A 17,127-nucleotide genomic window follows, 5' to 3' on the forward strand; every position below is an offset into this window, starting at 1 on the left:
GGTTGGGCAAACGCCTGTGCTCAAGGGCCACATTTGATTTTTAAAATGGACAGATGGGCCAGGTCAATAATAGAAATGGGTCAAATGTATGTAAAATATTTAAAATACTTTAATTTGAAAATAAAAAATATTGCCATTCAAAATTTTACAATTTATTTAGTCAGAATAAACTCATTATTTAATTTAAAAATTAAAATAAATTGTATGTCACCTCTCTGGCAGGGAAGGAGCCTAAGCTGATGTGTGAGGTTGAGAACCTCGACACACAGCTTGGACTCTGGTAGCAGTCCTCCTGAGATGATTGAGTTAGATGATTGATTGACTTTGTGGTCGTGTCATCGGACTTGTGGCCGCATGTCTTGGACACTCGGGTGAAGAGAAGGGCGAAGCTGTCATCCAGTCACCACCTGGTGGTCAGTTTGCTCCGATGGTGGGAGAAGATGCTGGTCCAACCTGGCAGACCCAAACATACTGTGAAGGTCTGTTGAGAACGTCTGTCAGAGTCCCCTGTCATAAGGAGCTTTAACTCCCACCTCCGGCAGAACTTCGCCCACGTCCCAGGAGAGGCGGGGGACATTGAGTCAGAGTGGACCATGTTCCGCCTTTTTCTCACCTGTGGGAATCCGGAGGCAGCTGATAAGTAACGGCAGGCCAAGCGGAATATGGCTTTGGTGGTCACTGAGGCAAAAACTCTGGCCTGAGAGGAGTTCGGTGAGGCCATGGAGAACAACTTCCAGATGGCTTCAAGGAAATTCTGGTCCGCCATACGGCGTCTCAGGAGAGGGAAGCAGTGCACCATCAACACTGTGTATAGTGGGGATGGGGCGCTGCTGACCTCGACTCGTGATGTTGTGAGTCCGTGGGCTGAATACTTCGAAGACCTTCTCAATTCCACCGACACGCCTTCCTTTGAGGAGGCAGAGTCTGGGTGGGGGGGCTCACCTATCTCTGGGACTAATTTCACCGAGGTGGTTAAAAAGCTCCTCGGTGGCAAGGCCCCGGTGGTGGATAAATCCGCCCAGAATTCTTAAAGGCTCTTGATGTTGTGGGGCTGTTGTGGTTGAGACGCCTCTGCAGCATTGCATGGACATGGGGGACAGTGCCTCTGGATTGTCAGAAGAGGAAAGGGGGACCGGAGAGTGTGTCGACCCTGTCCCTCGGCGAGTCTGGTGGAGGGTGCTCAAGGAGTATGGGATACCAGACCCCTAATACAGGCTGTTCGGTCCCTATACAACCGGTGTCAGAGTTTGGTCCGCATTGCCGGCAATAAGTCTGATTCGTTTCCAGTGAAGGTTGGACTCCGCCAAGGCTGCCCTTTGTCACAGATTCTGTACATAACGTTTATGGACAGAATTTCTAGGCGCATCCAAGGTGTTGAAGGGGTCCGGTTTGGTGACCTCAGTATGATATCCCTGCTTTTTGCAGATGTGGTTCTGATGGCTTCATCAAGCCGCAATCTCCAACTCTCGCTGGAGCGATTTGCAGCCAAATGTCAAGTGGTTGAGATGAGAATAAGCACCTCCAAATCTGAGACCATGGTACTCAGTCGGAAAAAGGGTTTAGTTCCCTCAGCAGGTTGGGAATGAGTTCCTGCCACAAGTGGAGAGTTCAAGTATCTCGGGTCTTGTTCATGAGTGTGGGAAAAATAGAGCGGGAGATTGACAGGTGGATCAGTAGAGCGTCTGCAGTGATCCAGACACTGTATCGGTCCATCGTGGTGGTGAAGGAGCTGAACCGAAAGGCCGAGCTCTCGATTTACCTGTCAAGCTACGTTCCTACCTTCACCTATGGTTACGAGTTGTGGGTTGTGACAAAAAGAACAAGATCGCGGATATAAGCGGCCAAAATGATTTTCCTCCGCAGGATGTCCAGGCTGTCCCTTAGAGATAGGGTGAGAAGCTCGGTCATTCGGCAGGGACTCAGAGTCGAGCCGCTGCTCCTCCGCATTGAGAGGAGCCAGATAAGGTGGCTCGAGCATCTGATTAGGATGCCTCCTCGACGCTTCCCTGATGAGATGTTCCCAGCACGTTTCACCGGGAGGAGGCTTAGGGGATGACCCCAGGACACGCTGGAGAGACTGTTGTCTCCAAGCTGGCCTGGAACGCCTCGGGATTCCCCCGAAAAGAACTGGATGAAATAGCTGGGGAGAGGGAAGTCTGGGATTCTCTGCTGAAGCTGCTGCCCCTGCGACCCGACCTCGGAAAAGCAGAGGAGGATGAATGAATGAATGAAAATTTTATTGTTTATTTTACTAATACTTGTTGCATTATTGCTGCGATTGGCTGGCAACCAGTTCAGGGTGTAGCCCGCCTTCTGCCCGATGATTGCTGGGATTGGCTCCAGCACTCCCGCGACCCTTGTGCGGATAAGCGACTCAGAAAATGGATGGATGGATGGATGTTGCATTATTGTTTACAGTGAAGCACTTTTAATTGCATAATGAAAAAATTTATTAAAAACAGGTAGTAATAATGGCGGCACGGTGGATGACTGGTTAGACCGTCAGCCTCACAGTTCTGAGGTGCGGGGTTCAATCCCTGTCCCCGCCTGTGTGGAGTTTGCATGTTCTCCCCGTGCCTGCGTGGGTTTTCTCCGGGCACTCCGGTTTCCTCCCACATCCCAAAAACATGCATTAATTGGAGACTTTAAATTGCCCGTAGGCATGACTGTGAGTGCGAATGGTTGTTTGTTTCTATGTGCCCTGCGATTGGCTGGCAACCAGTTCAGGGTGTACCCCGCCTCCTGCCCGATGACAGCTGGGATAGGCTCCAGCACGCCCGCGACCCTAGTGAGGAGAAGCGGCTCAGAAAATGGATGGAGGTAGTAATAATAATAATAATTAATAATAATAATAATAAATACCTTTCAATTAACCAATTTTAGTGGGAAAAAGCAACAAACTTTCTGCAAAAAATATTACATGACTCTTTATAATGTAAATGTTCAGTAGGACAGATTAAAGAAAAAAATTATTGCACTAAAGTATTTACACTTTTCTTTCATATAGGCAGTACTGAATTTCCATAAGCAGGTGGGCAACGTCGTGAAGCATATTTTGGAGCAGTATGAGGAGTTGTTTGGAACAAGACTCAAACTGCCCAATGACTGCAATCAGGAGCTAATGATGGCTCAGCTCATGGGAGCTCTCAATGTGTCCGGCAGATATTTTGCTTTCAAAGAGCAAATAAAGGTCTGGATAACTGCATGTGTCACCATTTGACTTTCAAAACATATTTTTGTTGAAAACGTATGCTTTAGCTTGCACTCTTTATGCAGTAATTGACTGTGAGAGTGTGTGTGTGTGCACTTGTTGTGTGTAGCCCACTGTGGTGAAGTTTGTGCGTGACAAGATGCAACAGACAGACACGTTTACTGAGCAACAGGATCTCCACGAATTCGTCAGCAAGCTCTATGTGGACCTGGTGGATGAGATGCATGTTGCTCTCAACAAAGTACATGCAAAAACACTCCCCCAAACACACACACTCTTGCACACGTATACACACATGATTGTGTAACTATCTTGATCCTTTCCATACTAGATTTATTCAAATGGAATGGAAGATGACTCTCCTGATGAGATCCATTTGAGTACCTCTCATCTTAAACATTTTGCCCGAGAGGCTCAGCTCATTGGGGATTATCATGTGGCTGTTCAGTACTACCAAGAGGTAAAACTACACTTCTAATAACGTCAAATATCCTCACTCAAATTCTCACTTCAGAAGCCAAAGTATGTTGGCCTTTTGCATGAATAATTAGTGTTAGTGACGGAAGTAAGCCGAATAATCAAAGCCTGTAAATCTCATTTCCTGCAGCTGGTTGTCAGGCATCCCCGTGATCCATCTCACAAATTTGAGTGGGGAAACCTCTACATGCAGACTGGAGATTATATGAAGGCTAAAATGTGTTTCCATGACGCTGTTGCCGTCCAGCAGTCCCACCAGCCCAGGTCAGAGCAAGTCAGTCATTTTTGACTGGGCAAGCTATCATGTTGTATTTTCATGAAGAGTACAGTACAGTTATTCAAATTTACATGCTAAAGAGTTGAATGTTGACTCAGAATTTGTTTGTTTATATCATCTTTTTACTCTTTAGTCTGATGATGTGTGGTGTGCTGGCAGCCATGTTTAATGATTTTGAGCAGGCCGAGACTTTCTTGGAGCGAGCTACTAGCATAGAGCCTCCAAGTTTGGTGGCCTGGACGTTGCTGGGTAAGCCCTAAAACTGGGGAGATGCATGTGGAGAGAAGCCTCATTAAATTTCTGCATTTGCTTTCCAGGTTTGGTCCAGGACAGTCAGAACAAATCCATTCTAGCTGAGAGGGCTTTCCTGGAAGCCAAAAGCCTTCTGAAAGCAAAGGAAGCAAGCAATCAGACACACAAGGCCGAAGAGTCAGATGTGGATGAGGAAAACGAGAAGCAAAAGGGCCAGGAAGAAGAAAAGACCATTCCACCTACAAGCCACTCTCCTAACATGAAGCAGAGTGGTAAGAATCCCCGCTTTGATATTAGTTTAATGGCACAAATAAATAATCTCGATAATTTGGGGTATTGATTTGTATTTTAAGAGTTTTCTGATATTCTTGTTTTTGTAATGAATATTTGATGTACAGTGCTTCCATAGAACATGGGAATTGGTTTGCAATTCATGCTGCATTTTATATATAGGCTTCTTTAGAGTCCAATATAGGAAAGCTATGTGTTATTTGAAAATAAAATACACCACACTGAGCAGATACGCATGTTGAAAAAAGATATTGTGCGTGTGTGTGTGTAGTCGACGCAAATATGGTGATAGTGGAGTCGAAGTTGATTAATTGATGATCTAATAGATTTTTTTGTATTAATATTGTTTCAGTTGTCAACTTGCTGTTTGCGGCTTCACTGCTGCACACCGTCTGCCATACTATACTCCTTCCACTCCATACAGGCACACACTGTCGTTTCCATTGTACCGGTTTTACCCCCAACCAGCCTGATTCCGCCCTGTGTGGTCACTTTACATTCCACTTTTTCGAGGCAGTGACAACACCGTTCTTCAGAACCTCCTCCTACCAGGTTCTAAAATGCAGGCTGAGGAGGTCCGTCACGTCACTCTAATCTGTTTGGCCGATAGATGTAGGCATTTCTTTGAGCGCGTGACTTGTCACTTTCACAATCATGGTGTCTAAAGGCTGCTGCACACTGAGCATTTCCTGTTGGGTAATGCCTTCCTTTTTTCTGCCTGCAGCGTTGACAAGGAGATATGGGCGGAAAATTAGTGGTGTCACGATACCAAATATTTTGACTTCGATACTATACCTGCATATAAAGTACCTCGGTACCAGTGCTGGAATGATACTGCATCAAAAATCTAAAACATTAGTAAAAGCAGTAGAATGAAAAATGACAACTTCAAATACTTGTAGATTTATTTAATTATGACAAACTTCAGGCGGCATGGTGGACGACTGGTTAGCACATCTGAATCTGAGTTCTGAGGACCTGGGTTCAAATCCAACCCCGCCTGTGTGGACTTTGCATGTTCTCCCTGTACCTGCGTGCGTTTTCTCCCGGTACTCTGGTTTCCTCCCACATCCCGAAAACATGGATGGATGGATGATAAACTTAAAAAATTATGTAATATTGAAATTAGCCCATTCTTTAATTTGTCATTTTTTAAATAATCAATGTCTGCATTATCGTATATTTTATTATGAATATGTGTTTTCTATGTATATAAAATTGTACCTTTATGTACAGTATATGTATGATATTTACAGTCATGACAAAAAAATATGAGACGCCCCTTGTTTCTTCAATTTCTTGTTAATTATAATACCTGGTACCACTAAAGGCATTTTATCTGAAGAATACAAAAGGTTAATTGTATTATTAAATACTATTTTGGTTATTATCAAGAAAACCATGCAAAATTGCTCGAGCAAGAGAGCTTATATTCAACTCGTATGAGCTATTTTTGTTGTCATCATGTTTGTCCAAACAAAGGTACCTTAAGTTTTACCTGGCATTAAAAATTAACAATAAACTGGAAAAACAATGGGACTAAGATTTTTTTCCATTACTATATTAATTATTTCTATATTTATACGGACTTTACTCATACTTAATACTGTGTGTTACAAGCTTTTTATTCAAACTTTTAGTGTAGTCTTGTATTTCAGTGTATTTGATTACTCCCATTTTAAACAATACATTGTGCACCCACTCACTGCAGAGGTGGGAAAAAGTAATTGCTTTGCAAGTCACAAGTCTCAAGTCTTTGCCCTCATGTCCCGAGTCAAGTCCCGAGTCAAGTCTAAAGTCGAGACATGCAAGTCCCAAGTCAAGTCACTAGTCCTACAATTGGAGTTTCGAGTCATTTTAACAACAAAATAAAAATATTTTAATAAATTTAATATTTATATTTAATTCTTACGTATACAGTTGGTACGGAAAGTATTCAGACCCCCTTAAAATTTTCACTTTGTTATATTGCAGCCATTTACTAAAATAATTTAAGTTATTTTTTTTCTCATTAATGTACACATAGCACCCCATATTGACAGAAAAAAACAGAATTGTTGACATTTTTGCAGATTTATAAAAAAAAAAAAAAAAAACTGAAATATCACACAGCCATAAGTATTCAGACCCTTTGCTCCGAATTTAGTAGAAGCATCCTTTTGAGCTAATACAGCCATGAGTCTTTTTGGGGAAGGTGCAACAAGTTTTTCACACCTGGATTTGGGGATCCTCTGCCATTCCTGATCCTCTCCAGTTCTGTCAGGTTGGATGGTGAACGTTGGTGGACAGCCATTTTTAGGTCTCTCCAGAGATGCTCATTTGGGTTTAAGTCAGGGCTCTGGCTGGGTCACGGAGTTGTTCTGAACCCACTCCTTTGTTATTTTAGCTGTGTGCTTAGGGTCGTTGTCTTGTTGGAAGGTGAACCTTTGACCCAGTCTGAGGTCCCGAGCACTCCGGAGGTTTTCGTCCAGGATATCCCGGTACTTGACCACATTTATCTTTCCTTCGATTGCAACCAGTCATCCTGTCCCTGCAGCTGAAAAACACCCCCACAGCATGATGCTTCCACCACCATGCTTCACTGTTGGGACTGTATTGGACAGGTGATGAGCAGTGGCTGGTTTTCTCCACACATACCGCTTAGAATTAAGTCCAAAAAGTTCTATCTTGCTCTCATCAGACCAGAGAATCATATTTCTCACCATCTTGGACTCCTTCAAGGTGTTTATTTTTTTATTTTTTAGAAAACTCCATGCGGGCTTTCATGCGTCTTGCACTGAGGAGAGGCTTCGGTCAGGCCACTTTGCCATAAAGGGCCGACTGGTGGAGGGGTGCAGTGATGATTGACTTTCTAGAACTTTCTCCTATCTCCCGACTGGATCTCTGGAGCTCAGCCACAGCGATCTTTGGTTCTTCTTTACTTCTCTCACCAAGGCTCTTCTCCCCCGATTGCTCAGTTTGGCTGGACGGCCAGCTCTAGGAAGGGTTCTGGTCGTCCCAAACGTCCTCCATTTAAGGATTATGGAGGCCACTGTGCTCTTAGGAACCTTAAGTGCAGCACAATTTTTTTTTGTAACCTTGCCCAGATCTGTGCCTTGCCACAATTCTGTCTCTGAGCTCTTCAGGCAGTTCCTTTGACCTCATAATTCTCATTTGCTCTGACATGCACTGTGAGCTGTAAGGTCTTATATAGAGAGGTGTGTGGCTTTCCTAATCAAGTCCAATCAGTATAATCAAACACAGCTGGACTACAGTGAAGGGGTAGAACCATCTCAAGGATGATCAGAAGACATGGACAGCACCCTAGTTAAATATGAGTGTCACAGCACAGGGTCTGAATACTTATGGCTGTGTGATATTTCAGTTTTTCTTTTTTAATAAATATGCAAAAAATTTCGACAATTCTATGGGGTGCTGTGTGTACATTAATGAGGAAAAAATAGCTTAAATGATTTTAGCAAATGGCTGCAATATAACAGTGAAAAATTTAAGGGGGTCTGAATACTTTCCGTACCCACTGTGTGTGTGTATCTATATATATATATGTATGTGTATATATATATAAATATATATATATATATATATATATATATATATATATATATATATATATATATATATATATATATATATATATATATATATACACATATGTATGTGTATATATATGTATGTGTATATATATATGTATGTATGTGTATATATATATGTATATATATATATATATATATATATATATATGTGTGTATATGTATATATATATATATATATATATATGTATATGTATATATATGTATATGTATATATATATATATATATATATATAGTTATAGTTTACACTTAATTGACTAAATAAGTTTTAAGATACATGAACCTACCATTTTCTTTAATTCATTTCTTTCATTTTCATATTGACAACAATAGACAATAATATAGGGCTGCTTATTAGTGCAAACTGTAGGCCGGTCCCACGCCCGGATAAATGCAGAGGGTTGCGTCAGGAAGGGCATCCGGATTAAAACGTTGCCAAACAAATATGAGCGTTCATCCAAAGAATTCCATACCGGATCGGTCGTGGCCCAGGTTAACAACATCCGCCACCGGCGCCGTCAACCTGCAGGGCGCTGGTGGAAATTCAGCTACTGTGGGTCGAAGTCGAAGAAGAAGAAGAGGTGGAAAGCGGGTTCTTTGGCAGAAAGAGAAGAGGAAAGCACAGAGCCGAGAACTGAATGTGGGGATTTGGAATGTTGGGACTATGACAGGAAAATCTCGGGTTGGTTGACATGATGATTAGGAGAAGGGTTGATATATTGTGTGTCCAGGAGACCAGATGGAAAGGCAGTAAGGCTAGACGTTTAGGGGCAGGGTTTAAATTATTTTACCATGGTGTAGATGGGAAGAGAAATGGAGTCGGGGTTATTTTAAAAGAAGAGTTGGCTAAGAATGTCTTGGAGGTGAAAAGAGTATCAGATCGAGTGATGAGGCTGAAACTTGAAATTGAGGGTGTTATGTATAATGTGATTAATGCCTATGCCCCACAGGTAGGATGTGACCTAGAGGTGAAAGAGAAATTCTGGAAGGAGCTAGACGAAGTAGTTCTGAGCATCCCAGACAGAGAGAGAGTCGTGATTGGTGCAGATTGAAATTGACATGTTGGTGAAGGAAATAGGGGTAATGAAGAAGTGATGGGTAACTACGGCATCCAGGAAAGGAACTTGGAGGGACAGATGGTGGTAGACTTTGCAAAAAGGATGCAAATGCCTGTAGTGAACACTTTTTTTCCAGAAGAGGCAGGAACATAGGGTGACCTACAAGAGCGGAGGTAGAAGCACGCAGGGGGATTACATCTTGTGCAGACGATGTAATCTGAAGGTGGTTACCGATTGTAAGGTTGTGCTAGGGAAGAGTGTGGCTAGACAGCATAGGATGGTGGTGTGTCAGATGACTGGTGGTGGGGAGGAAGATTAGGAAGACAAAGTCAGAGCAGAGAACCATGTGGTGGAAGCTGAGACAGGACGAGTGTTGTGCAGCTTTTCGGGAAGAGGTGAGAAAGGCTCTTGGTGTACAGGAGGAGCTTCCCGAAGACTGGACCACTCCAGCCAAGGTGATCAGAGCGGCAGGCAGTAGAGTACTTGGTGTATCTTCTGGCAGGAAAGGAGAGAAGGAGACTTGGTGGTGGAACCTCACAGTACAGGAAATCATACAAGGAAAAAGGTTAGCAAAGAAGAAGTGGGACACTGAGAGGACAGAGGAGAGGCGAAAGGAATACATTGAGATGCGACATAGGGCATAGGTAGAGGTGGCAAAGGCCATGTATGCCAGGTTGGACAGTAAAGAAGGAGAAAAGAATCTATACAGGTTGGCCAGACAGAGGGATAGAGATGGGAAGGATGTGCAGCAGGTTAGGGTGATTAAGGATAGAGATGGAAATATGTTGACTGGTGCCAGTGCTGTACTAGATAGATGGAAAGAATACTTTGAGGAGTTGATGAATGAGGAAAATTAGAGAGAAGGGAGAGTAGAAGAGGCAAGTGTGGTGGACCAGAAAGTGGCAATGATTAGTAAGGGGGAAGTTAGAAAGGCATTACAGAGGATGAAAAATGGAAAGGCAGTTGGTCCCGATGACATTCTTGTGGAGGTATGGAAGCATCTAGGAGAGGTGGCTGTGGAGTTTTTGACCAGCTTGTTCAATAGAATTCTAGTGCGTGAGAAGATGCCTGAGGAATGGAGGAAAAGTGTGCTGGTGCCCATTTTTAAGAACAAGGGTGATGTGCAGAGCTGTGGGAACTATAGACGAATCAAGTTGATGAGCCACACAATGAAGTTATGGGAAAGAGTAGTGGAGGCTAGACTCAGGACAGAAGTGAGTATTTGCGAGCAACAGTATGATTTAATGCCTCGAAAGAGTACCACAGATGCATTATTTTCCTTGAGGGTGTTGATGGAAAAGTACAGAGAAGGTCAGAAGGAGCTACATTGTGTCTTTGTAGATCTAGAGAACGCCTATGACAGAGTACCCAGAGAGGAACTCTTGTACTGGATGCGGAAGTCTGGAGTGGGAGAGAAGTATGTTAGAATAATACAGGACATGTACGAGGGCAGCAGAAGGTGAGGTGTGCTGTAGGTGTGACAGACGAATTTAAGGTGGAGGTGGGACTACATCAGGGATCAGCCCTGAGCCCCTTCCTGTTTGCAGTGGTGATGGATCGGCTGATAAGTGAGGTTAGACTGGAATCCCCGTGGACCATAATGTTTGCAGATGACATTGGGATCTGCAGTGAAAGCAGGGAGCAGGTGGAGCAACAGTTAGAAAGATGGAGGCATGCACTGGAAAGCAGAGGAATGAAGATTAGCCAAAGTAAGATAATATATGTGCATGAATGAAAACGGTGGTGGGGGAAGAGTGAGGCTACAGGGAGAAGAGATAGAGAAGGGTGGAGGACTTCAAATACTTGGGGTCAACCGTCCAGAGCAATGGTGAGTGTGGTCAGGAAGTGAAGAAACGAGTCGAAGCAGGTTGGAACGGGTGGAGGAAGGTGTCAGGTGTGCTATGTGACAGAAGAGTGTCTGCAAGGATGAAGGGCAAAGTTCATAAAACAGTGGTGAGGCCAGCCATGATGTACGGATTAGAGACAGTGACACTGAAGAGACAACAGGAAGCAGAGCTGGAGGTGGCAGAAATGAAAATGTTGAGGTTCGCTTTCGGAATGCCCAGGCTGGATAAAATTAGAAATTAGCTCATCAGACGGACAGCCAAGGTTGATATTTTGGAGACAAAGTTCGAGAAAGCAGACTTCGATGTTTTGGACACGTTCAGAGATGAAATAGTGAGTATATTGGTAGAAGGATGATGAGGATGGAGCTGCCAGGCAAGAGAGGTAGAGGAAGACCAAAGAGAAGGCTGATGGATGTCGTGAGGGAAGACATGAGGACAGTTGGTGTTCGAGAGGAGGATGCAGGAGATAGGCTTAAATGGAAAAGGATGACGCGCTGTGGTGACCCCTCAAGGGACAAGCCGAAAGGAAAAGAAGATCGGGCTGCTTATTGTTCGTCTTGTCTTTTATCCATTCTGTTAACTTGAAATTATTTGAGAGTGGTTGCAAGCCACAATTGTAACTGTTTTAATCTTTCTCCCAGACACTGAGACTGGTGATACTGTGCATAGCGACCCAAAAGAAAAAGTCATCTCCAAATCCATTTACACCGAGACCCTTGAGTTTCTGTTGCACAACTATGCCCTGGAGGTAAAGAGGCACACAGAAGCATATTTTCAAGACTCACACTGTTCAAATATTGATGAAAACAAATCCACTGCTGTTGGTAACGTTGTAAGGCCTGTGAGCAAAATGGATATGCAAGCAATTTATCTCAAACATACAGTGGGTACGGAAAGTATTCAGACCCCCTTAAATCTTTTACCTGTTATATTGCAGCCATTTGCTAAAATAATTTAAGTTAATTTTTCCCCTCATTAATGTACACACAGCACCCCATATTGACAGAAAAAAACAGAATTGTTGAAATTTTTGCAGATTTATTAAAAAAGAAAAACTGAAATATCCCACAGCCATAAGTATTCAGACCCTTTGCTCAGTATTTAGTAGAAGCACCCTTTTGAGCTAATACAGCCATGAGTCTTTTTGGGAATGATGAAACAAATTTTTCATACCTGGATTTGGGGTCCTTGCAGATCCTCTCCAGTTCTGTCAGGCTGGATGGTGAAGGTTGGTGGACAGCCATTTTCAGGTCTCTCCAGAGATGCTCCATTGGGTTTAGGTCAGGGCTCTGGCTGGGCCATTTAAGAACAGTCACGGTCTTCCATTTAAAGATTATGGAGGCCACTGTGCTCTTAGGAAACTTAGGTGCAGCAGAATTTTTTTCGTAACCTTGGCCAGATCTCTGCATTGCCACAATTCTGTCTCTGAGCTCTTCAGGCAATTCCTTTGACCTCATGATCGCACTGCTAGTCACTTTAAACTGCATACATTCCCTGAAGTTTCGGCGCCCTTTGCACAATGGTCATTGCACCAGACAATTGCTATATTAGTCATTCAAACTGCTCTAATTGCTATAGGACTCGGCATCAGTATTCTCTGTCAATTGACTGTCTATTGTCATACTAGAGCGGCTCCAACTATCCATCCATCCATCCATTCTCTACCGCTTATCCGGGTCGGGTCGCGGGGGCAGTAGCTTCAGCAGGGACGCCCAGACTTCCCTCTCCCCAGCCACTTCATCCAGCTCTTCCGGGGGGATCCCGAGGCGTTCCCAGGCCAGCCGAAGGATGTAGTCTCTCCAGCGTGTCCTGGGTCGTCCCCGGGGTCTCCTCCCGGTGGGACATGCCCGGAACACCTCACCAGGGAGGCGTCCGGGAGGCATCTGAATCAGATGCCCCAGCCACCTCATCTGGCTCCTCTCAATGCGGAGGAGCAGCGGCTCTACTCTGAGATCCTCCCGGATGACCGAGCTTCTCACCCTATCTCTAAGGGAGAGCCCGGACACCCTGCGGAGGAAACTCATTTCGGCCGCTTGTATCCGGGATCTTGTTCTTTCGGTCACGACCCACAGCTCATGACCATAGGTGAGGGTAGGAACGAAGATCGACCGGTAAATTGAGAGCTTCGCCTTTCGGCTTAGCTCTTTCTTTACCACAACGGACCGATACAAAGTCCGCATCACTGCAGACGCTGCACCGATCCGCCTGTCGATCTCCCGTTCCATTCTTCCCTCACTCGTGAACAAGACCCCAAGATACTTGAATTCCTCCACTTGGGGCAGGATCTCATCCCCGACCTGGAGATGGCATGCCACCCTTTCCCGACTGAGGACCATGGTCTCAGATTTGGAGGTGCTGACTACTCCAATTACTGGAGACAAATGCCTTGTGTTTTTTTTACATACTTGACAAAATAAAGATGATTCTGATTCTGATGATTCTCATTTGCTCTGACATGCACTGTGAACTGTAAGGTCTTAAGTAGACAGATGTGTGACTTTCTTAATCAAGTCCAACCAATATAATCAAACACAGCTGGACTCCAATGAAGATCTAGAACCAGCTCAAGGATGATCAGAAGAAATGGACAGCACCTGAGTTAAATATTTGAGTGTCAAAGTAAAGGGTCTGCATACTTATGGCTGTGTGATATTTCAGTTTTTCTTTTTTAATAAATCTGCTAAAATTTCAACAATTCCGTTTTTCTGTCAATATGGGGTGCTGTGTGTACATCAATGAGGAAAACAAATTAGCTTATCATATAAGAATAATATCAGAAAAAGGAAAGCCACAGATGCATTAGTAATTACTCTAGCATTTCTTGTCTGTTGTCAGATGGCAGAGCACGCTCTTTCCAAGGAACTATCTTCAAAGGGCAATCACAGTTTTCATCTGGCTTGTGTGCAGTTGCTCAGAGCTGAGTATTGCAGTGCTATTGTCACCCTCAGAGAGGCGCTACTTCGGGTAGAGCCGGTAGGGACTGTCTTCTGACAGCAGAAAATTCATTCAAACAAACCTTTTGGAATTATAACCACCCTTGGTTTTATCAGACTATAACACATTTTCCCACAGGCTTTTGGAACCATATTGACCGAACCATTTTTCACAATGTGAGCAGGTTGCAGACATGTGGGCTCTGGATGGTCACTGTCACTACTTGTGCGGCTCATTCGCTGAGGCCCAGGGGAGTTATGAACGGAGCCTAGATTTCCCAGAGCAGCCATCAGACACTCACCTTGTGCTTCTCCGCCTGGGATCCATCTATCTACAGGAGGAGAAGGTTAGATATGACATATACACAGAGGTGGGTAGTAATGCGCTACATTTACTCCGTTACATTTATTCAAGTAACATTTTCGATAAACTGTCAGAGTACTTTAAATGCACTGTACTTTTTACTTGAGTATTTATGTGAAGTAGGATCAATACTTTTACTCCATTACAACGATCAACATGCCGTTCGCTACTTTTATTTATTATCCATTCTTCCGTGTGCGCGTCTATTTTTAGAATCCATCTTTGACTTCCGCATAGGGCCCCCGTTGCGCCAATTAAATGTGATCACGAATGTAATTTGATTCCAATTCACCAATCAGACGACACAAGCCTTGCACACATAGCCTTTGCGAGATAATCAAAATGACTCATTTTGGGGGGGGGGGGGGGGGGGAGACAGCCGCGCGACTGTATTTACTTTGACAGACTCCAAAAAACAACAGCTTGATCATGCAGCTCTTAACTTGACTGCCTAAACTTGGATATTTCAGCCCACTTCTAACTTGAGAAAACACCTTGCTATAAGTGTCAGATGTTTCTATTGATGTTTTCGTAGTGGATACCCTTATCTTATGGTGTCGCACACACAATCACGAAGTCTGTTTAGCAAACAGCTTCTTCATGAAGTCATTTAAGTGAATAAAGCAAATAATGTTTCTGTAGGGCCCAATGCATGTTGTTTGTTTTTGGGCAGTGACAAATGTAAATGGCGGCAGGGGTGTGTCAACTCCCATTTATTATTATTTTTTTATTTTATTTGATGTTCATGCTCTGATTTAAAAAAAATAAATAATAAGAAGTTACTCACAAGTTACTCTTTACTTGAGTAGTTTTTTCATTGAGTACTTCTTACTCTTACTCAAGTAAATATTTGGATGACTACTTTTTACTTTTACTTGAGTCATATTATTTAGTAACGGTACTCTTACTTGAGTACAATATTTGGCTACTCTACCCACCTCTGCATATACAGTGTAATCTACGAATTACATTACTCATTGCTGTATGAGTGTAAGTGTGGCAGTTGGATTGATATGAGAGCGCCTTTGCAACATAAGGATTCAAACAGTCATTGTCATTTTCTGCTATTTCCCTTTAGTTTGAGCAAGCTAAAGTGACTTACCTGCAAGCATGTGAAAAATCACCCTCCTGCCTCACCTGGTTGGGCCTGGGTATCTCCTGTTACCGGGTAAAAAGCCATCTACAGTATAAGTAATATTTGGAGATGGAAATGCCATCCATCCATTTTCTGAGCCGCTTCTCCTCACTAGGGTCACGGGCGTGCTGGAGCCTATCCCAGCTGTCATCGGGCAGGAGGCGGGGTGCACCCTGAACTGGTGAGATGGAAATGATTACAAAATATATTTTGACGGCGGCACAGTGGACGACTGGTTAGCACATGCGCCTCACAGTTCTGAGGACTCTGGTTCAAAACCGGCCTCGCCTGTGTGGAGTTTGCATGTTCTCCCTGTGCCTGCGTGGGTTTTCTCCAGGTACTCCGGTTTCCTCACACATCCCCAAAACATGCATGGTAGTTTAATTGAAGACTCTAACTTGCCCTTAGGTGGGAATGTGAGTGTGAATGATTGTTTGTTGATATGTGCCCTGCGATTGGCTGGCGACCAGTTCAGGGTGTACCCAGCCTCTCTTCCGCAGTTAGCTGGGATAGGCTCCAGCACGCCCGCGACCCTAGTGAGGATAAAGCGGTACAGAAAATGGATGGATGACTATTATTAACGGACAGTGCAAAATATCTACATTCTCAACCTCAGCAATATGTTCTTTGGAGAAGGGTGGAGTTTACAGTATATAATATGCAACCCGAATTCCAATGAAGTTGGGACGTTGTGTTAAACATAAATAAAAACAGAATACAATGATTTGAGTCACTGATGGTGTAGTGGTACACTCGCCTGACTTTGATGCAGGCAGCGTGGGTTCAGTTCCCACTCAGTGACAGTGTGAATGTGAGTGCGAATGGTTGTCCGTGTCTATATGTGCCCTGCGACTGACTGGCGACCAGTTCAGGGTGTAGTCCGCCTTTCGCCCGAAGTCAGCTGGGATAGGCTCCAGCGTCCCGCAACCCTAACCAGGATAAGCGGTGTTGAAAATGGATGGATGGATGGATACAATGATTTCCAAATCATGTCCAACCTATATTTAGTTGAATACACTACAAAGACAAGATTTAATGTTCAAACTGATAAACTTTATTGTTTTTAGCAAATAATCATTATCTTAGAATTTTATGGTTGCAACACGTTCCAAAAAAGCTGGGACAGGGTCACGTTTACCACTGTGTTACATCACCTTTTCTTTTAAAAACATTCAATAAACATTTGGGAACTGAGGACACTAATTGTTGAAGCTTTGTAGGTGGAATTCTTTCCCACTCTTGCTTGATGTACAGCTTCAGCTGTTCAACAGTCCTCTTTGTGAACAAGTTTCTCACGCACTTGTGAGAAACCCATCGCCCCATCTTTGCTTGTGAATGACTGAGCAATTCAGGGAAGCTCCTTTTATATCCAATCGTGGCACCCACCTGTTCCCAATTAGCCTGTTCACTTGTGGGATGTTCCAAACAGGTGTTTGATGAGCATTCCTCAACTTTCTCAGTCTTTTTTGCCACCTGTCCCAGCTTTTTTGGAACGTGTTGCAGCCATAAAGTTCTAAGTTAATGATCATTTGCTAAAAACAATAAAGTTCATCAGTTTGAACATTAAATATAATGTCTTTGTAGTGTATTTGATTAAATATAGGTTGAACATGATTTGCAAATCATTGTATTCTGTTTTTATTTACGTTTAACACAATGTCTCAACTTCATTGGAATTGGGGTTATATATA

At 43.5% G+C, this 17,127-nt stretch overlaps 1 protein-coding gene across 9 annotated transcripts in view; it reads left to right on the forward strand.

Annotated features, from left to right (window-relative positions):
• Nucleotides 1-17,127, forward strand: part of cfap70 (cilia and flagella associated protein 70) — a 44,241-nt gene that overhangs the window by 20,447 nt on the left and 6,667 nt on the right. For 7 of the 9 annotated variants that reach the window (XR_009786307.1, XM_061761501.1, XM_061761514.1 and 4 more), the window contains 11 exons: nucleotides 3,008-3,190; nucleotides 3,321-3,452; nucleotides 3,543-3,671; nucleotides 3,819-3,952; nucleotides 4,099-4,214; nucleotides 4,283-4,489; nucleotides 11,646-11,752; nucleotides 13,840-13,977; nucleotides 14,123-14,284; nucleotides 15,380-15,469; nucleotides 15,552-15,617. Coding sequence is in view for 8 of the 9 variants with exons in the window: in XM_061761501.1 (XP_061617485.1) it covers nucleotides 3,008-3,190; nucleotides 3,321-3,452; nucleotides 3,543-3,671; nucleotides 3,819-3,952; nucleotides 4,099-4,214; nucleotides 4,283-4,489; nucleotides 11,646-11,752; nucleotides 13,840-13,977; nucleotides 14,123-14,284; nucleotides 15,380-15,469; nucleotides 15,552-15,617 (1,464 nt within the window). In the remaining variant the exon portion in view is untranslated. The remainder of the gene's footprint in view (nucleotides 1-3,007; nucleotides 3,191-3,320; nucleotides 3,453-3,542; nucleotides 3,672-3,818; nucleotides 3,953-4,098; nucleotides 4,215-4,282; nucleotides 4,490-11,645; nucleotides 11,753-13,839; nucleotides 13,978-14,122; nucleotides 14,285-15,379; nucleotides 15,470-15,551; nucleotides 15,618-17,127) is intronic. The other 2 variants (XM_061761524.1, XM_061761505.1) reach the window with 1 other exon arrangement.

Source organism: Phyllopteryx taeniolatus, chromosome 2 (assembly GCF_024500385.1).
Source record: "Phyllopteryx taeniolatus isolate TA_2022b chromosome 2, UOR_Ptae_1.2, whole genome shotgun sequence".
In the NCBI taxonomy this organism is placed as follows: Eukaryota; Metazoa; Chordata; class Actinopteri; order Syngnathiformes; family Syngnathidae; genus Phyllopteryx; species Phyllopteryx taeniolatus.